This window comes from Ipomoea nil, unplaced genomic scaffold (assembly GCF_001879475.1).
Source record: "Ipomoea nil cultivar Tokyo-kokei standard unplaced genomic scaffold, Asagao_1.1 scaffold3321, whole genome shotgun sequence".
Lineage (NCBI taxonomy): Eukaryota > Viridiplantae > Streptophyta > Magnoliopsida > Solanales > Convolvulaceae > Ipomoea > Ipomoea nil.
The window spans coordinates 5,133,184-5,155,228 of NW_017619749.1; the positions used below are offsets into that span (position 1 = coordinate 5,133,184).

Sequence of the window (22,045 nt, forward strand, 5' to 3'; positions counted from 1 at the left end):
AGTCGATATATGATATGAGGGGGTCCTATTGAGGACAGTGTAGAGTCTGACAATCCGTGTAAAGTCGAACGATGTGCTCGCCACGGTCCCGTAACCAAGATAAAGCCTCCTTACACGCAAAAGCCTCGGCCATAAGTGGGGAAAAACAGTCTGGTAAGGGGGCATTGTACGCTGCAACGAATCTTTTATCGGGCTCTAGCAGTACAACTCCTATCGAGGACGCGTTCGTAGCATGGTGGTAGTCGGCATCCATATAAAATTTTCGTGGGGCTGCGGCATGGACGGTCTCCGGCACAGATGCGGTCTCGTCCGGCAGTGGCATTGGCGGCAGTCCAGCAGTGGAGACGACGGCAGTTACATCGCCGGCAGCCGTGGCATGGTGTACGGCCTTCCACGCTTGCATGGCGGATACTGCGTTGGCAACAATTTTTCTGGGCAAAGGTAAGCAAGCATCCCAAACCGCTTCATTTCGTACTCTCCAGATATGATAAAGAATTGCAGCTGCATATATAACCCCATTAGTCTCTAGAACATTTAACATTGCACTAAACCACTCATGGAAAACATTTGTCACAATATTGGGGAGTGGAAGGTTAGATAGCGCCCATATGGAGTTAGCATAACCACACGATACTAAAGTATGCAATGTGTTCTCTTGCATAATTTCACACATAGCACAAATCGGATCCACATCCACCCTCTTTATAAGCAAATTATTTGTGGTGGGAAGGTTGTCACTTAGCTATCCATAAAAATGTCTTCCATTTGGAGGATTTGTAATCTCCATAAAGCGAGCCATTTATCAAATGCTCCATCACTACTACTAGTATAATTTCCTACCATACGCTTGTAGCCATCCTTAACTGAGTAGGTACCCTTAAGATCCCATGCCAATACCAATCATCATCATATTATTCCGGAGATACTGGTATTTTTAGAATACGCGGTATGTCACTTGATTAGAAAATATCTGAGAGAGTATGTCACTTGATTAGAAAATATCTGAGAGAATATGATTCAATCCACTTACTTTAACTCCTGTGGCATCTCAGTATGGATAATACGAGTACTAGGTAACTCAATAGGATTAACTGTATGTATGTTTCAATGAAATTTTTATTTGAAAATGACTACTAATTACAAAATAAGGACGCATACAAAATAAGGATGGTAATGCGCAGGTAAAAGAGTAGACCTGAGAATTAAGTGTATGTTTCAATGAAATTTTTATTTGAAAATGACTACTAATTACAAAATAAGGATGGTAATGAGCAGGTAAAAGAGTATCGGTCCACCGGGATACTAAAATTATTATTTGAATCAGGTCTAGTGTGTGGGTTTGTTTATTTGAGTTTGTATATGAAATTACTACCATTATTATTAGTGTTTTAAATTATGTTAAAAATTAATTGTATAATGTCTTATAATAAGAAGCGAATGAATTCTACAATAAAACTTTGCTTCCAATTAATTAATCCAGAAAGAATATATACATACACATGCTCTGCAGTTTGGGCAGAAACAGAGAAGTTGAGGGTAAGCAGAGAAATCAACAGAATACTATTACTATAGTTTACAAATGCCCAAAAAAAAAAAAAAAAAAAAAAAAAAAAAAAAAAAAAAAAAGGTACATGAGAAAGATATCAAAGCGATGCCCTGAAATTTCCTCCTGAAGGCTGGCTGGCTAGGGAAATAAGCAACTGTGGTAAACCAGGCAAAATGAAGTTAGAAGAAGAATAATGACTCAACTTTCAGGTAAACATTTCAATCAACAAAAACTATACTATACTCATTCCTTTTCCTCACAAAGCATTACAAACGAAACCAGAACTAAGATAGGAATATCTCTTCATTAGCTAATCTTACAGTGCATGTGGCAACAGGCAACCTCCTCCTCAATGTTCTATTCCGAAGAATGCATGGTTTGGACTTTGGACAAGGACTTTAGTCTCAGGAACAATGCTCCTCTTAAGGAGATGTCTTCCAATCAAACTGAAGATTGTTGAACCCATTAACTGATCCAAGACCATTGAGCAGATGATTTCCCAAATCTTGTTGTTGCTGATTCATACTCTGATCACGTGCCATAGTCATGCCCATTCGTCCATTCACACTCACTGGGTTATTGCCCAATCCACTTCGAATCCCACTAACCATGCCACCCTGCCCAATACCATTACCCATGTTCCTGAATCCCACACCTCCAATGCCTGCATTAGCATTTACTGTCCCATTTCCTACCAGGCAATTGCTGCCGCCGTTAAGGACGGAGTTACTGTTTGCTCCCAACACCCCATTAGCATTTTTCATGTCATTCCCAATTGCACCAGCTCCAACCATACCACCCCCAACAAGTTGTGAAGACATCAACATTTCATTTATAATTTTCTGTACAGAGCTCTGAGAGTCATTAGCATCCATGTCACCTGATAGGGCTGGCTGTTGCAGCGAGATATTTGGGGAACTTGCAGAATTAATTTGTGATACTGACGATATGCCACCATGTGAAGTTTGTGGTGGATTATTAGACGAAGATGGTGTCAAAGATTGGAATGGGGAAGGGTTAGTTTGGGGCTGTGGCATACTACTAGAGTTACTTGGTGAAGGCATTTGAACAGCAGTTCCAGCATAGGGACTGTTTGCACTATTCAATGGGTTTTGGTGCCTAGAGTTCATAGAGTTTTGGTGAATAAGTCCAGCAATGTTACTACTAGAGGAGGGAGTAGGTGTTGGGCTCAAAGAGCTATTAACAGTTGGCAGACCATTGCTGGCTGAAAGCTGTTGCATTTGAGCCGCCTGAACAGAAGTATCATGGTTGGAGTTTTGGCCCATATTTTGCAGTTGTTGCTGCTGCTGTTGTGGCTGATCCTCAGAATGCTGAGATTGACCGTGAGTCCCAGATGAAACATTTGTTCTCCGAGGAAACTTAGCCAAGCTCTCTGAGGAGAAAAAGTAATATATGATATTGTTCAAAAGAGCAGTGCAACTACAGTTTCATAATGAAAAATAATTCAGATCTAAAAAAAACATATTGGATGAACATATGTATCATATGCCCTCAAGACACAAACTCAAACTGCATATTGTCATTATATGCACACCACTCAGTGGCAGTCAGACATGGAATACCATCAGGATAGTCATACTTGTTGCAATAAATATAAAAGCTTCCCATAAATGAAGGGATAGTACTATCAAAAATCAAAACATTCTAACAAGAATTTTGGAATTTTGCAAGCAAAGTGGAAGAACTTTAATCTATTCAGGAAGACAACTGCAGAGAAAGTCAGTATGCAAACTCCATATATATTTTACTTGTCTACACATATAGTAATGTAAAGCATGGAAGAGAGTTTTATCCCTAATTTTTTCACTCTTTTACAGTCCAAAAATCTTGTACCATTCATAACACAAATTCAAATTTTGTACATTTGATTTCTATAGGACACAATAGGGCAGATTGACAGAGGAAGTAAAGAGAAGTTGCACAATTGACCCATCAAGTATCAAGTATATTAAAAATAATGTTAGACTAAACATTTATATAAGTATAGCTCATCATTTCTTTTTAATTTTTTTTTTTTGAAAATAGTATAGCTCATCATTTAAAAGAACACATTTCTATCAATATTTGATAACACAAAGCTCAATTTTTTTTTTCAAAAAGTATAGTAATTGAGCCCCACAATTGCAAACCACACAAGCTTTTCAATATAAATATGGAGCTATAACCCTAAAATGTGTATTTTAAAAAATTATTTATTACATATTAATAACAAAAAAATCCAAATCAATTTAACAGAAAACATCTTATATGCAACATATTGTCACCTTGTTCCTTTCTATCTTATTATCTTGATTACACAAATATATTAATCAAATCTAATGCAGAACTATTTTTGCAAATAATTTAAAAATACAATATTGTCATTGGGCCTGCATCACATGCATAGTGTAACTAGTTAACAAAATAGAGCATGATAAAATGCCTTGGGACACTAATTGCAAGTAATACAAGGTAGCAAAAGTAGTGATACTATAGAGATCTATAACTGGTACTGGTACAGGGCCACTTGATAGGTGCTCAAGGGCAAGTAGATCACTAAACCAACTATTTTTATAACTACAATGAGACTATGTTCAACTTCAATGAAAATTCATTATATCACACAATAAGCCTAGACTCATACTGGTATTAATATCATGAGAACAATATACACCTTTTTGCACTGTCTGATGAAAATTTACCTTCACATTGAAGAATACCAAATCAGATCAAGGTACCAATATCAAATAACAGGGAAAAAACATATGCACTCCTATCCAACTTTCAAGATTCACATGCAGATGCAAGAGTGTTTAACACCATCAAATAAATAAGTTGTAAAGTAAGGCAAACAGAGCTTACCCATAGGTCCTGTCCCAGTCTCTCTGCTATAGTCAATCAAATCTTTCATGCTATTTACCACTTCCGATATCTATCAAGCACCAATGAAAGACATCTAACTATCAATATCGGTGACATGAACAAAATGTAAGGACATAGCAAGTTTTCTTTGCTGCTGCACATAACATAGCACATACAGATACAAGCATTATAACACAAAAAACATCTTCAATTAACAATTGAACTAGACACAACATAAATCATTCAGTTTGGGAATCAAGGCTACAACTTTTACAATACTCCTACCAAGTTTCATGATGGAGATCTTAGGAGTAAGTCTTTACCCATTGATAAAAGACAAAAGTATCCCTAAAATCCTTGACAGCAAATTTCTTTAAGCTCAAGCCTCAAGGTAAGGTATAACAGAAAGAAAAAAAGTAGGAGGCATGAGTCAGCCAGCAAAAGATAAAAGAGGGGGGAAAAAGATACACAACTAGAAATTTGTGAATAATAAAAAAGAGGAAAAAATTGCAGAAAACTTAGACTGTGTCTCAACAATATCAGCAATGTAAAAGAATTGTCAAAAGCTCTGAAGGCAAAACAGCTAAACATGTAGAATAAGAAGCAAACCTGAAGGCAGCGTACATATCTCTTTGTATATCCCAAATCATTTACCAATGGAACTTCCAAAGCTTTTGCCAATTGACGAGCTGAGGCAACAAACCTGACAAAAATTCAAAATTATTTTAACACACACACACTCGTACTGCTAAGAAAATTTTGACATACAAAATACATTACATTAAGTACAAGATACTTATATAGACATTGGCTTTCATTTTCCTAGATAAGAGAAAGGGCTGAACTCAGCAAAGCCACCCAAGCTATATAGTCAGCTACAATGAGGAGGGAAGGATATACTTCCTTATACAGTTATCCTAAGCAAGAATTAAATACCTTGGCGAACTGTGATTCCCATTCTCTACCTTGCATTAAGCATAGATTCTTGCTAAGCATATAAAGGTTTCAGCATCATGCAGAGTTTGCGCAACCTACCTTTGTTTTTAAAGAGGGTCCTTTTAACTTTATACAGCACCTCAAAATTCACCATCACAGAAACAGGTTAACTCACTAAACCAAGAGCAACAATGTTTTACACAAGTTGTGGCACCACCTCAGACCATACAAAAGTGTTTAATCATATGACAAATTACATGAATTTAAGGTAATGAGCCAGTAAATAAGGCAGGGGTTACCATTAAGGTAAGTCAATTGAGAATAAATTACAAGGCAAGTGAATTAAAGAAGAGAGCAATATGCAAAGTCTATGAAATACTACATTATTTAGACAATTTGGAGCTTACATATTGCAGTTATTTTGTAACTCAGGAACAGAGATGTTAGATGAGGCATTTTGGGTGGTTGCAGCTTGATATTTTTGAGCTGCAGCTCCTAGATGACTGACCTGCATTGTACACCAAAAAATCATAAAATAACAAAATATGAAAATAGGAAGCATCATTATATGCTCTATTTGAAATTAAACAAACAAGCTTTACATGGCCAAGAAGTAAACTCTTATTAGGAAATTTATGGTCCTAAACATAAATAATCTCATAATATCTAGATCCCAAAAACTGTCGGTAGAAAATAGAAAGTTCCCATCATACAAATGAAAAACAAACAAAATCAAACAGTATGATGTTGTGCATTGGACACTCAAAGAGTCAAGAATAAATTATTCTATCAATCAATATTTCATAACCAGCCAATTTGAGCCTTACCATTAAAGTTCCACAATGAATTGCTTTTAACAGGGTCTTGTAACACTAAATTGATTTTTACGAAATTCACAGCCTCACAGGCACACTTACATGACAATGGAAATCTCAAGGCTTGTATCTTTTGTGAGGGTGGGGTGGGGAAAGAAGGGTAAGATGAAAATAAAGCAAGGACAAACGTAATTGAAGAAAAAATGGAGGTTTAGATATAACAGTTTTCATATTTAGGTAATCCAAATTTTTAAAATGTTTATTAGAACTTTACAGGATTTTGAGGTAAAAACTTTGGCTAGGTATGATGATCTATTCATCCAATTCATTTAGACATTGGAAATAGTAATAACAGGACCCCTTCAACTTCTAGTTGCATTAATATTCACTAAGAACTGAATACAAGTTTCAATTTATAAACAATGCAATCAGATTCCATATTTAGGTCTTCCACATTTCAAATAGACATCTGTTACAACCTTACAGGATGTTTCATTAAAAACCATTGCCAAGGCATGATTCATTTGACAAATTTATTTAGACCAAGAAAAAGTATAACAAGACCCATTTAACTTCTAGTAGTTGAAATAATAACTAGTGAAAATGAATACAAGTTTCTGTTTTTAATAAAATGCAATCAATTTACCTAAGTAGAACATATCATTCAATTGGAAACCAAAGAAGTACCTTAACTAGTTTGAAAACTGCACATTAGTGCTAGCATTTCATGATAAGATATAAAGAGAAAAGTTAGTGCAAAGACCAGATGAGACAGAAGTCCTATCCATTTGCAGGAATATTTAAACAGAAGTATAAAAGCCAGGGCAGAACATCAATCTATGAATGCATCAGTTGAAGCTAAAACTAAATATCATTGCAAACCTGAGGTATCAACAATCTTCTAGGGATAAGCTCCTCGTGACGTCGAGCACAAAATTCCCAAGAGACTATCTGTGAATTTCATCAAAAGAGCACAATTGTTCTTAATTGCTGTGGGTTTCTTCTTTTATGAGAAAGGGCTAGAGGAGAGGGAATAAGCAATGAGATAGATGTCAAGGCACATCAGTATATAAAATGCTCCACAAGTAATACTATGAACATGTCTAACCTTCAGATCTGATGAGAATACAATTCGTAGTTGACCATCACGGACAACACGAAGTTGTTCAAAGACACTCTCCTGAATTGCTTTGGCATAGTCCAGGACAATTTGCCCTGAAGAATTCTGATACTCACATGGCATATCAACATAGAGTAATTCCTCTAATGTACCACTTTCATACTTTATCTTAAAAAGTCTAGGCAGGACCTCAACAGTTGCCTCTGTTACAACAGTAAGGCACATTTTAGATACAAACATAAGAACCATAAACTTCAAGAACAAGCAAAATAGATATAGCAACTATGTGAAGTTGTGAACAACCGGCACAATAGCTTTATTATTTTGCATAAAGGTCTCGTAGAGGATAAACAAATTTCTACAATTCTACTAGATATGCATGAGTATAGATGCAACCACAAATATTTCTGCAAGATGCTTGTATGACAATAGAAGCCTAGAAGGTAATTTGCTAGATCATTTTAGATACAAACATAAGAACCATAAACTTCAAGAACAAGCAAAATAGATATAGCAACTATGTGAAGTTGTGAACAACCGGCACAATAGCTTTATTATTTTGCATAAAGGTCTCATAGAGGATAAACAAATTTCTACAATTCTACTAGATATGCATGAGTATAGATGCAACCACAAATATTTCTGCAAGATGCTTGTATGACAATAGAAGCCTAGAAGGTAATTTGCTAGATCATGTATGGGAAACAAAAATCATACCAAATCCACGCCCGGGCTTACGGTTGCATATTTCACAATGCCACACATCCTACACAGTTTTAAGAACAATCACATCTGGTTATGATAAGACAAATAAACAATTGACAAAAAAAAAATAATAATAATAAAATAAAAACTTTATAAACTTATAATTATCATCAAATAAACAAACATATTTCCTTCATAAATTCATCATGAAAACAATATAAATATTTAAAAGAGCCCACTCCTAGCAAAAGTTGAAGCATGAATGGCTTTTCTACGGCAACAAACCTGAGGGAAAACACCATTTGTCTGGCGGCCACTTCCATACATTGAGACACACCATTTTTTCTTAGCATTTGGAGCAAAATACTCAGCTACAAATTTTCTCCAAAACTCAATATTATTATCCTGGAAAAAAAAAAAAAAGGGTGAAGATTTTCCTCTTTGATAACCATTAAGAAGGTTGAGTTTGTTTAACAGCATTAAAAAAAAGTATAATCTTATAACAGAATAAAAAACAAAGTGTCCTGCAAAATAAGAATGAAGTAGAGTTTGTAAAATGATATACAATTTGAGCAAAAATCTAGTTCTGAAAGGAGGGCTATTTTGAGAGCAGAGCATGGGCAAAATCTAGTTCTTGTATCAAGGGGAGAGGCAAAGACATTTCTGAAGCATCATCCTTACCTCAGGCCTGTGTTGTTGCTGATACATGTAATTAGTTAGTCGACGTGCACACATCCCGGGCTCATAAAATGGTTTTGCTGGAGATCGTAGAGCTGGATTTTGTGGGTGATACTGTGGTGGGTTTCTTTGTTGAGGCATAGCCTTCAACAGCTGCTGCTGCTGCTGCTGCTGTTGGAACTGCATGAGCCTCTGTTGATGCAATAGCTGGGCCATGGCAGCAGCTTGAGGGGACGACCTGGACATTTGAAGAAGCTGTTGTTGCTGCTGTTGCTGCTGCTGAATAAACAAAGATGGGTCAGAATGTTGCGGTTCCATTTTGACAGTTGCCAGGCTTCTCATATTCTGTAGCTGTTGTGGTTCCAGTTTCACTGTGGCAAGATTTCGCAACTGCTGTGGCGTTTGATCATTGATGACCTGCGGCTCCAGTTTAACAGGTGCAACACTTCCTAATCCACTTCTCATCGATTGAAATTGTTGTTGTTGCTGTTGCTGCTGTGTTTGAGAATTGTCGGGGGTAGAAAATTGAGACAGCTGTTGATTGCGCTGGAAATTAATGGGATCAAGCTGTTGGGGTTGTTGGTCTGTCAACATTTGGTTCCCAGAAGTATTAGGAAACTGTTGCCCCTGAACTTGAGCTGCTGTATTAGGATTCGTTGGTGTGGCAACTGAAACAAATGATGAAGAAGGTGCATTATATCCCATTCCATTTCCAACACTGGAAAGTGGATCAGATTCAGCGCCATTATCAATAAGACCCCTCTGAGTACCCCCAGGAACAGAAAGTCCAGGATTAGGGCCTCCGTTTCCAAAAGACTGATGGAGTAGAGATGTAACATTTGGAGCATTCCCAAGCATATTCATATTACCAAATTGTGTCCGTGGTGACACCATAGAGGGGAAACCACCCTGTGAAGGCATCGCACCTCCCTGACCACCCAACAGACTAGAATTAGATCGGAATAGTGAAGGTGGAACAGACTGGGCACCACCAAGTGGTGTAGAAGCCCCTCTGGGTACCATTCTCCAGCTGTAAATACAAACTGCAAGCAATTAGTTAAGTAATAAATCATCTTAGAATGGCATGCATCCAACCAACAGACCAACACCTGGCTTCAGCGTATAAAATACTCTAAAACAGATCGCACACCAATACATGGAGATACCATAATATCAGTCAATTTAGCAAGTAATTTACATTTGGAAATGAAGCTGAATATTTCAAAGCCTCTACATTGAGCAGGAAAAAAAGTCACCTTGTGATACGTGTAGGAAATAGAAAAATATAGAGAAGTACCAAATAAAAATGCCACTCTCTGATTCTAGCCATGCTAAACCCTGCTTATTTATGATATAAAATTACATAGCATAACCCAGCACAATTTTTCATTCTTTTATCAATTTCCCTCCCTAATATAAACACTAGTCATAACAATTAGCATAAATCAAACTTCACAAGAAATTAAACGCATAAAAACCCTCAAAATTCACATAGAGAAACACAAATTTGCCAAAAGAAAGAAGGTTTCATTAATTAACACACTAGAAATTAAATAAAAAAAAATTTAAAAAAAAATTTTAAAAAAAAAAAAAAACTCCATAGCAAGTAATTTTAATAGCAAAAATCGAACTGATCGACCCAATATAGTAAATCTACAAAGCCCCTAGATCCAAAACACTACTAAACACTAGTCCCTAGGGTTTACAGCTTCGGTATAACCAAAATTCACACAAAAACTGAAACAAAAGACACATATAAATACATAAACATATATCTACCTATATAAATGAAAACTTACCAAAAGCAGATTTCAATACCAGGCGGCCAAAGCTTCACCTGATTGACCACAATTACAGATAATACTACTCTGACTACTCCTCTCCTTTAGCATTAGTAAAAGAGATACAAACACACAGAATCTAATTAAAGCTTTTGTGTCACCCGCGTCTGTATATACAAGTTCATATTCCTACATACAAGTTTAAATGTAAGTCCAGAAGCTCAGTAGAGTCTTTAGTCTTCGTTAGGGAGGGAGGGAGAGAGGGAAGAGTTCATGAGGTTCTGAGCTGTACCTTTTAGAGAGAGAAAGTTGTAGAGGGAGAGAGGGAGTGTGGGTTCTCGCGGACGTCAAAATTGCATTCGATCAGATTGAATTTTGCTTCATTCCTTCTTTTTTTTTTTTTTTTTTTTCTCTTCCGGTCCTTCTTTGGCTTCTCTCCCCCAAATCAAACCAGGTCAAATCCTCTCTTCTTTCCTATCTCTCCCTATATGTATGGTGGTATGTATGTATGTATGTATGTATAATGAATGATAATGACACCTGCGCGCTTGTCATGTTTCACGCGCACCACCTGCGTTTGATTTCACCCTACGCTATCCTATAACCAGTTAACCAAACCCGGCCCGCTCTTGTGTTATCCAATTGTTATGTCATGTAGACTGTCTACCTTACAATGTTGACACAATTCTATATTTATAATTACTGAACTCTATGTTCATAATTTAAAATTCTATATTTATAATTTTTGAACTTCATATTCACAATTATTGAACTCTATATTCATAATTTTTTAATTTCATATTCACAATTATGAAACTCTATGTTCATAATTTTTGAACTCGATATTCACAGTTATGAACAATTTTAGAATCGTGTCCACCTTGCAAAGTGGATACGGTTCCACAGCATAATTTGCTTGTGTTATCGGATGCGTCGATAAATTACACAGGTTTTGGTACGCTAGTAGCTCTAAATAAAGGCTATTTTTTAAATTTCTAGAATTAAGGGTCAAATAGACACTTGAACTATATATAAAAGTGTAATTAGGCCCTTCAACTTTAAAAAAAATGCAATTAGACTATTCAACTTGTTATTTTGAGTCAAATAAGTCTAATTACCGGTAACCAACAAGTCATAAATAAATTATTGATGTTGACCGTCGGAAATCACTGTTGACTGCTGCAAAAAAAAAATTAAAAAAAAATTATCAGAACTGCAATAGGAGTTTCTTCTCCCGGAGAAGGCGACCCTCGTCCTGCCTCTTTAGTGGAGAAGGCGACCAGTCCAGTCACCTTTTCCACCGGAGAAGACCACCGAACGGTTATCTTCTTCGGTAGGTCCTTTTTTAAAAAATAAAAATAAAAATTGTTGTTGTCGAATTTTTTTCGTCGAAATTCCTATGGGAAATGTCGCTGAAATTTTTTTGACCGGTTATTGCAGGTGAATAACCTGTTATTGAGCGTATTTGACTCAAAATAACAAGGTGGATGGCCTAATTGAACTTTTAAAAAGTTGAAGGGCCTAATACATTTTTATATATAGTTCAAGGGTGTATTTGACCCTTTTCCCAAATTTCTAAATTAAAATCATACTCCGTATTCATTTGCAAATTATGTTGTGAGCACGTGCCCGTCTTGCAAGGTGGCCACGATTCCATATTCATAATTTATATATTGTAGATTCATAATTTTTATACTGTAGATCCATAAATTTTAAACTTTCGGTGAGCTAAAATTTATACTTTAGATTCCAATGTTGAACTATGTTTCCACAAATCAGTGCATTATCAATAATTTCTATACTGATCCATAATTTCTAGACTTTCGATAAGCTAAAACTTATACTTTAGCTCACCGAAAAAATTATGGATCTACAATATAAAAATTATGAATCTATAATATAGAAATTATAGATACTGCACGGATTTGTGAAAACAGAGTTTAACAATTAGAATCTAAAGTATAAATTTTATGAATCTACAGTATAAAAATTATGGATATGAAATCGTGTGCACCTTACGAGGTAAGCACGTGTTCACAACATAACGATTGATATTCATTTAAGCTTATCTCATTCTAGTTATAAATTATGATTATGATTTATGATAAGCACTTAGAATTAAAATTTAAAATTTATGAATTTCATTATAAATTATCATCAAATAATAAAGTAATATTTTAAAATGAATTTTTATTTATTTATTAAGGAGGGGGCAACCCAATAGCTACAGCAAAAATTAGTTTGCATTACAGAAGAGGCGCCATGTAGGCATCCCAGCAATATCGTCTTCTAATATGCCTAATATTATATCTGGAGGGTTCTCTAAGATATGCATACCTTTTGGGAAATTATGGGCAAGCTTAGCTAGTCTATCGGCTGTCTGATTTTGTTCTCGTGCGATAGCCGCCAGTTCCCAAGCTTCAAAAGCTCGTAATTCCTTCTTGCTAGTCTATATTGTGTGCTACCGTTGAGGGCCTTCTGGAGTTGTTCATATATTCCACCACAAGGGCCGAGTCAGTTTCAAATATAGCCTTCCTGTATCCCATTCGAATGGCAAGCTGGATGCCTTTTAGTAATGCCCAAGCTTCTGCTTCAAACGGGGTGCAGTTGCCCATGTTGAACACGAAACCTTGCTTCCAATCGCTCTTGTAGTTGCGGATAATGCCTCCGCAGTACGCATTGCTTGCCGTGAGATCCACTGATCCATCAACATTGATCTTGACAAATTCTTCCTTCGACTTTGTCCATGAGAGCAGCTTCCAATTGTTTGAGACTCCGTTTGAGAGATGCCCCAAGGCTCTGTCAAAATGAATTTAGTGCAAAACATATGGGATGACCGAGTAGCATTCCCATTGGCAAATTAATATCTTATGGTTCATGGTTGACAAACTATATTATATTTGCTTTTTCTCAATTCTCTAATTCTATTTCTCACATTTTCCCTTTTTCAAAAATCTAAACACAAAAATAGATTCTCATCAATTTTAAAAATATAGATAAAAATTGAATCAAACTACAGACCTATAAAACTTGCTCATTCAAGTATGTAATTGAATCTTGAATTTGTTTATTTAAATCAATAATTTAAAATATATAAATGCAAGATAATAAATGAAATATTGATTATAATTGTCATTAATATAAATGTTTATAACTTTGTAATAACGCTAGTTTAAATACTTGGTCTAAAAATGATAGCCTAATTAAATATTACTATTGGTTTAAATTTTTCTAAGTTTTCTTAATTCTTCTCCCAAATACTGCCCACTAAATCATTGAGCTAAGCCCGTGCGTGTAAGCTAAGTCTTCTTAATTCTCTTTTGGACAACATTGTCATTGTCTTCATCTTCCTTACTTGTCCTCCTCTTTTTTTATTGGTAATGTCATGTGTAATTGGGTTATTGGTGGTGCATAGAGGGCAACGTCATGCAATGAGATTATGGTGTAGAAAATTGTAGATTTGCCTTACTATGTATATGTCTAGGATCTGAGTTGTACTATAAACTTTTTATCTGCCAAGTGCATGTTGATATTTGGCAGTGTTAGTTTTTCTCCCTACATGTTTTATGTATTGTGAGATGTGTGTCATAGATTATCATGTGAAAATATTGAACAAAATATTAATATTTATTATATTTGTATAAAATACTTAGTAAATAAATATATATACATATTTTGTAGTATAATTTTGATATTTAATTAATTTATCCGTCTCATTTTATGTGTCAGGTTCGGTTAACTAGGTTTGACTTGAAGTTATTTTTAATTCAATTTTTTATAATATTAAGTTTAGTATTAGTATACAAAATTTATATATATTTAAAAACTACACTAAAAGTACTATTAAACACACAAAAAATCAAATTTAAAAATAAGTAAAAAATACTAAAGAAAATAAACAAAGAAAAAATGATTTGTTTGACTAATGAATAATAAATAACAATGATAAAATGGGACCGAAAGAGTACAAGATAGTGTAAAAGGAAGGTAATGAACAGTATTTGTAGATAATTGCAGTTAAGCTTGCATGCATGCACGTTTGTGCAAAAATAAAAGCCACCTCTGATCGGATGAGATGAATGGAATTGGGAGGTGGTGAAGAAGCAATATAATGGGAATTTTGGTTTAGATATATACATATATAGCGACGAATTGAACTAACGCATGCATTTGCGGGGAGGGGAACTTAATTGTAACTAATACCAATCATATACATACTGAGGTACAGCGCAGTGGGTCTAATGACTTTAATGGGGCAGTCTGAGAAAAGAGCTAAGCTAATAAGGCTGTACGTGTTATTAGGAAGAGAAGATCAGATAACATGCATTGTGCATATTCACATGAGAGATTGCTCGCCTGCCCGCATGGCCGGATTTTAAGGCGTGCAAGATAAACAACAGCATATGGCTTCAATTTGTAGAGTCATAATATTTACACCGTTTATACTTATTTGAAATAAAAATTATATATTTTACCATAAGAACTGTGATTTTTGTAGTGTTACATCGTTCATACTTATTTGAAATAAAAATTATATATTTTACAATATTGATTTTAAAGATAACGCTTATACAATATTGACTTTAATCGGCAGTAGTACGTCTCAGCAGCAGAAAAAAGCTAAGCTAAGGCTGTTTATTAGGAAGATGACATATTGACAGGTAGTGGTTGGTTATTACTTGGTTAAAGGACTACTGTACTGCCCCCATATGCATATGAAAAATATTATTGTTGGTTTTACGACTACGAGATAGTCTATCGGAATGTCAACACTTCCTGTAAATAATGTGAAATTAAATAAGGCGAAAGTGATCTTATTGTTAGAAAGCAGAATTCGAACCTCTTACAATGTGGCCCACAGTATTTATACACACGCGGCTAATCCACGGAAAGAAAATGAAAGTAAATTGTTTACAAATTTAACTTAGGCAACTTTCTTAATAAATCAAGTTTGACTTCCTTTCTAAGCATGAGATTCTTTTTTTTTTTTTTCTTTTTTTTTAAAACACGAGATGACTTTTTTCCTAAAATTGAAAATGGAAATTAAACCGGAGATTGACAACGATCTTACAATATTTCCGGAATGTCGATTTGGATTCCTACTTAGATGTTGTTTGTGGTGGTCAAGTTGATCGCCTTCCAATCTTAACTGACTTGGATGGCCGACTGGATACCTCGGGCTAGGTATCCATCAACTACATATATTCTTAATTTTTACTACTTATTTTTACAATTCCGACAAATTTTTTTCAACCCACACAATGAAAATGTCCTATAAATGATTGTCACATCAAAGAGCTCACTCCTATCCATGGAAGTCACATTATATAATTGATAATATAATAAAACTCTATACATATATCTATGCTAACTATGGGGGTAGTGTATGTTAGTTGAGAGCCGGAGGTCCAAATTAAATTAGATCAACACTTCAAATCAATAATGTATATATGCATCATATACTCCATATATATGTAACTAGCCGACCACTACCATTGGTCGTTACGTTTCAAACTACACGTACATGCATAGCTAGCGCGGCTCTCTCTCTCTCTAATATATATATATATATATATATATATATATATATATATATATATATCCACAGGTTAGGTTACATTTGCTTGCTTGGATTGATACTTAAAGGTTGTGATAACATCATGTGGCTTATTAATCTGTTAATTTAATTGAATATTTTATGTAATAATTTATCATCTATTGAGTATTCGAATTTTATGTGCATTAAAAGTATATATTGTCTTCTAAAAAAAAGTATATATTATATTGTAACGATCTCAATAATTTACATCTTTTGATCACTCAAACTAACTAACTAGCTTTGTACGATATATATGGGTTAAAAATGGTGGTAAGTTTGTTAAGTCTAAATCAAACTGCAACTCATAAAAGCTAAATTGCGACAGATTTTAACCAAAGCTTAGTTGGATTTGAAATGTATGCAACTTTATATTAAGAGGAGTAGATTCGATTGATTATTACGTGTAGGCATGATGTCAAGTTTTAAAAGCAAAGTTGTGCAGGAGGGTGACCTATATATATCACTATGCGTATGGTGTAGTAAAACTAGATTGATAATCCACTATTAAGACTCTAATCTTGCAATCTGTAAGGATACAAGAGGGCATCTTCGTCAAAACAAGTTGACTGGATAGCAAACTTCTCTTCTAACCAGTAACCTCTGTTCTGCTTGCCACGTGCCAAACAATGTGTCATCATTCATTAATTGGCTCGTCAAATGCGACAATAACATTACATTTGATGAACTTCCGAGATTAAGGACCTTACATAATATTTATATATTATTAAACTCTCTCTGTGTGTGAATTGCTTAAGAGAACTAAAAACTAATTGGAGCCATCCATCTGGAAAGATCAATGGATCATAACCATTTTTTTTATAAAAAAAATGAGGTGACATTTTTGTAAGTAACTCAAACTTTGAAATGCAAAGTAATATGTGCTTAAAGTGCAAATGATATGTGCAAGTAACATCACTATAAAATGCAACATTTTACACTATAAAGTGCAAGTAATTTACTTTTTACATTCGGTGCAACTAATGATAACGTTAGGTGCATTTAATATTGTTGCAAGAGTGTACTTTATATTGTTGAACTCTATATGGTTGTTAAGTACGCACTCCATCGTGTTATTGCTTATACTTCGAAATTTGAATTTATTTTATATTGTTGCACTCTATAATGTTATTACTTTACACTTCGAAGTTTTAGTTATTTACAAAAAATATCATCTTATTTTAAAAATTTATTTATGATTCAATAGATCTTCCAAATTGACGGCTCTGATTGATTCATAATTCTCTGTGCAAATTGCACACATGTTCTTATGCATGCATTAAAGTGTTATTCACATTCTCACAAATGATGAACTTAGTGTATGAAATTTATGAACTCAATTTGTCCATCTTGATAGCAAGTAAATTTTTACATTTTTACCATTAAATTTAACACTTACTAAATGAAAGTTTAACTGGATGATCAAATTTAGAACAAAATCAATAGTTAATGGACCACTTATGGTCAAATTGAAAATGGATGATAAAAATTAATAAATGTCAATAGTCAAAATATCATTATTGAAATTAAATTAACTCTAATGAATTATAGTAGTGTCACTATTACTTCTTAAAAGAGAGATACTAGTTTGACTAAATGCGGACTTCGAGTGAGGATTCTCTGTTGGGACAAGGAGTATACTCTCTCACCCTACCATGTTGCCATTTCTAGGTAAATCAAACATATTTTCATGTTCAAACATACAAAGTTTGATGTACATAAGTTGATAAGCATTACACTACAAGTTCATCATAATTGTAGTGTGTGGTTAGTAATTAACTATGTTATTTTTTGAAACGATATTATTTTAGACCATGATCCACATTGCAGCGAATCATGGTCCAAGATATAATGATGGGATTTAAGATGGAGTATGTACAAATGATTGAATTGTGTTTCACATTAAAATAAAATAAAGAGAAAGGGGTACATTTATAATAAATTGAATTATTTAATCAATTATATTTAACTTTTTAATTTTATTTTAGTTTATTAACTCTCATATGTTTTTTATTTTTATTTTCACTCATCACAGTCAATACATTCTCAATTCTGATTAATATAAGCTGTGAACGATGTTTTTCTTTTATAAATGTTTTTATTTGGTGAACACCTAAATTGTACATTTGAATACTCTAGAAATTTGTGTGGTTTGAATTCGTTGTTTCTCATTTCTACTCTGCATAGTCCATGTATGATGTTTGACATATTCCTATAAATCTGTCTGTGTTTAAGATTTTCAATTTAATTACTATGGCGAAGTTAACCCATTTTTGGACTGCGTTTTAAATTTTGATTATTTGTTAGTTAATTTGCATAGGTTTAGGTTATTGGATTATGGCACCGGGGAGAGATAGAATCAGTCAACTTTCCGCGAATATACTTGACCACATCTTGGGATTTTTGACGATTAAAGATGCTGCTAAAACCGCTGTGTTATCTTCCATTTGGAGAGATGTTTGGTTGAGTCTTACCCAACTCAATTTTGATGATGAGTTCTTTTGTTATATGTATAAAAAATATTGCCATGCTATCAAGTATGCCAAGAAATCAGCGGTGAGTTTATACGTGATCAACAAAATTTTGCTGCAGCACAAGGGAACCATTCGGAAATTTGTTTCGAGTTTTTTTAATGTTGGGGTACGTGTAATTGAGTCTCGTTCTTATGACTTTGACCAATGGTTACTTTTAGTCACACGAAAAAATGTTGAAGAAATTTTGACGAAAAATCATACAGGTTGCCAAACTGCGTATTTTCTTGCTTAACACTTAAGAGATTGCATCTTTGTGGTGTCATTGTTGAACCAATGAATTTCCCTTGCATATTACCTAATGTTGCTTCAATTTGTTTTGAACGTGTTGACTTTGGTCCTATAAATTGTCTAGATTGTGCTATTGACATTCCTGTACTAAAGAAGTTGTCATTTATTCAATGTCGTGACATATTTCATTTTGACATTACTGCTCCAAAGCTATGTAGTTTAACAATTAAATTCTGCTCATCTACCGTGATGGGCAAATTTCTCCCGGGTAACTTGGACTTGAGATCTATTTCTACTTTTGATTTGGATGGTTATCGCCAGGTATTTAGCCATACTTTTTTTTTTTTTTTTTAAATATAGATTTGACTATTATTTATTTATAATTTTTTTAAAAGAGAATTGATTCCACTTTCTTTCTATTTGATTTTCAAGGGACTTTTTAAAGAAATCACTAGTATGGGATTTCAACTAAATGTGGAATACCTTAAGCTTTCATGTACCCAAAAATTCTATATCAAAAGTGATGGATCATCTTCTGTGTTTGTTCATTTGCTGCGATTATGCCATAAGTTACACGCAAACTCGATATCGAATCATTCTTGGTAATCTTCTTATTCATGGACAAATAATTCATTTGTTCTCTGATAGTTTAGTTGTTTCTGTACTGTTTTGCATTTCCGAATACAATTTTGTTGTGTAAATATTGATCTGATTGAGTTTTCTTTTCTCTGTATTTGATGCTTGTCTATAGTTCGCACCAGCAGCTACTAAATGTATGGACGACACCTATTTGGAACTTCAAGCTGTGGCTCAAACAAATAAGATGCTCTATGCTTTGAAGTTTTTCTCATTTAACGGGTCATATCCTGAAACACTTTTCATTAAGGAGCTACTTGCCAATTTTTCAACGCTTGAAAAGGTTGTCATTGTTCGTGATAAACGTTTCTGCAAAAAGGACTCTACTGGAATTATGCAGGAGCTTTTGGAACTTCCCGTTGCCTCCACAAAAACGAAAGTCATTATTGTCTAATGAGTATATTTCCATTGAACAAACAAGTTTCTATTTTGGAAATGGTTTCTATGAAAATCTCTGCATTCCATTCAGTTGCTGTGTATGTGCCCAATGTTGTGGCAACTTGTTTGTATTGTTTTGCATTCACTAATGCAATTTTATCCCAAATTATTTTTGGAAGGTTGATGAAATGAAGCCGAATGGTGACAACATTGTCCTGATGTTTTGGAAGTAAGTGAAGTAACGGCTTAGTTTGGCTCACACACAAAATTTCTCCACACCGGAAAGAAATATTTTTTGTCAAGCCATTGTTTGTTTGCTTTCCTAAGCTCTCTTTTTAACACTCGAGAAGGTTGCCATTGTTCATACCCATGGTTTCCAAGAGGTTTTGAATTTTTCTCGTGTCTTAGAAAAGCAAAAGTGATTTTCTTTTAAAAATTTTCTTGTATTTTTACTATTGGATTCAAATCCTTTTCACCTTTTGTTTCCTTTTATGAATGATATGCTCTATAACTTTCATAATTTGTCCTGGTTAGCTAGGTTGTATATAATTTTGGGGCTTACTATTTTTTTATTTTTTATTTTTGGTTTTTAATTATCACACCACTCTTGTTATATATACATTTTATTTCAAAGCTTGTTGATAAATTAGGCCTAACTATGCTTAGACACCACCTTATTGTTGGGGAAAATTTTACATGCAAACTCCATATATATGTAACACCACTACCGTCGTTACGTTTCAAACTATACATACATGCATAGCTGGCGAGCCTAATACAAAACCGTACAAACCATCATCTCTCTCCTCCCTCTCTCTCTCTCTCTCTTTATATATATATATATATATATATATATATATATATATAATAATGATTAAATAAGTCAAAATTAGCTGATAAGCTAACTATTTTACCAAATAGAGTCTATATATATATATATATATATATATATATATATATATATATATATATTTTTTTTTTTTTTTACTTATCACAGTCAATATATTCTCAATTCTGATTAATATAAGTTGTGAACAATTTTTTCTTTTGTAAATGTTTTTATTTGTTGAACACCTAAATTGTATTTAATTTGTGTAAGTAGAGCACTTCCAATTGTTAATTGTCACCAATTATATATTAAATTTATTATTACACCAACTATTTATAAATAGGCATATACATAAAATCAAATAGTTGATTCTATAAATAAAAACAATTCCATAATATAATAATAATAATAATAATAATAATAATAATAATAATAATATTATTATTATTATTATTATTATTATTATTATTATTATTATTATTATTATTATTATTATTTATGAACAAAACATTATGGAGTAACTCCGTATTAAATACGGAGTATATGTAATTAGATGTGTACAATAATTTATTTATAGTAAAAAAATTGTTGTAATTCATAATAAAATTTAAATATTGTACTATTGTGCTCCAATGGGCAGAATTGTATAAAAGCGGAAGGGAGAGCTCTTTATGCTTTCACAAGTAATCCTAATTTTCCCCCATTATCATGTGCAATGATGAATAAATGCCCAAATATCCAAGGTTTCTATTACAAAGAAGCAAGAAAAAGTTAATATTTCACCACCAATTTCGATTTTGTGATTTTCTCTCAAAAAAATTCACAAAAGTACCAATTAAGCATAATGTGCTTGGCTTCACTATTATACTTGTGATGTAACTTTTATTTATTAAGTACTTAAATCTCATCATTAATTAAAAAATAATAATTATCCAATAAGATAATTATTAATATATTAATATTGTGTAACTTATAAATACAAACAGGAACGGAGGCTGTATGGGGGCTGCTACCCCCACTCCCCCACCCCTTTATATATATATATATATATATATATATATATATATATATATATATATATGTATGTATGTATGTATATATATATCGACATATATAGCATTAAATGTTATATAAAATTTATATTTATATCGACATATATAGCATTAAATTTTATATAAAATTTATATTTATATTTAACTAACTAATGGTTAAAGTAGCTTAGTTGGTTGAACTTCATATTTAACTTTTAAAAAAGTGTATGGTCATAGGTTCGAATCTCATTAAAAACATTTTTCCTTATCTTCACTTATTTATTTTATATCTTTCATTCTTTCCCAAGATAAATATTTTTTAGCCTAGTTTTATGAATCATTTAATTAACAAATTAAATGCTCTTTTAGT

The 22,045-nt window shown here is 33.4% G+C and overlaps 1 protein-coding gene across 5 annotated transcripts; it reads right to left on the bottom strand.

Moving 5' to 3' along the window:
* Positions 1-1,618: 1,618 nt before the first annotated feature.
* On the bottom strand, positions 1,619-10,913 carry LOC109170154 (transcriptional corepressor SEUSS-like). 5 transcript variants are annotated; one of them, XR_002052361.1, is made up of 11 exons: positions 10,462-10,913; positions 8,666-9,692; positions 8,270-8,389; positions 7,997-8,045; positions 7,268-7,482; positions 7,042-7,110; positions 5,752-5,852; positions 5,018-5,111; positions 4,409-4,478; positions 1,867-2,939; positions 1,619-1,700 (listed from the first exon to the last, which is right to left on the bottom strand). XR_002052361.1 is itself a non-coding variant. In XM_019319140.1 (11 exons), the coding sequence occupies exons 3-11, from the start codon at positions 9,683-9,685 to the stop codon at positions 1,969-1,971; spliced, it is 2,709 nt and encodes a 902-aa protein (XP_019174685.1). In that variant the 5' UTR covers positions 9,686-9,692; positions 10,462-10,632; positions 10,736-10,913; the 3' UTR covers positions 1,726-1,968. The 5 variants fall into 5 exon arrangements, 4 of the variants coding, with proteins under 4 accessions (XP_019174685.1, XP_019174688.1, XP_019174686.1 ...); XM_019319140.1 differs by lacking the exon at positions 1,619-1,700 and having other exon boundaries at positions 1,726-2,939; positions 10,462-10,632; positions 10,736-10,913; XM_019319143.1 differs by lacking the exon at positions 1,619-1,700 and having other exon boundaries at positions 1,726-2,939; positions 10,736-10,913.
* Positions 10,914-22,045: the final 11,132 nt, after the last annotated feature.

What these genes read in the sequence shown, in the direction of transcription:
- LOC109170154 (XM_019319143.1), bottom strand. Translation starts at nt 9,685, where the DNA reads ATGGTACCCAGAGGGGCTTCTACACCACTTGGTGGTGCCCAGTCTGTT. An exon ending in TAAGCCCGGGCGTGGATTTG is followed by an intron (nt 7,483 to 7,996) that starts GTATGATTTTTG and finishes CTGTTGTAACAG; the next exon opens with AGGCAACTGTTGAGGTCCTG. An exon ending in TTACAAAATAACTGCAATAT is followed by an intron (nt 5,112 to 5,751) that starts GTAAGCTCCAAA and finishes AATTTTTGTCAG; the next exon opens with GTTTGTTGCCTCAGCTCGTC.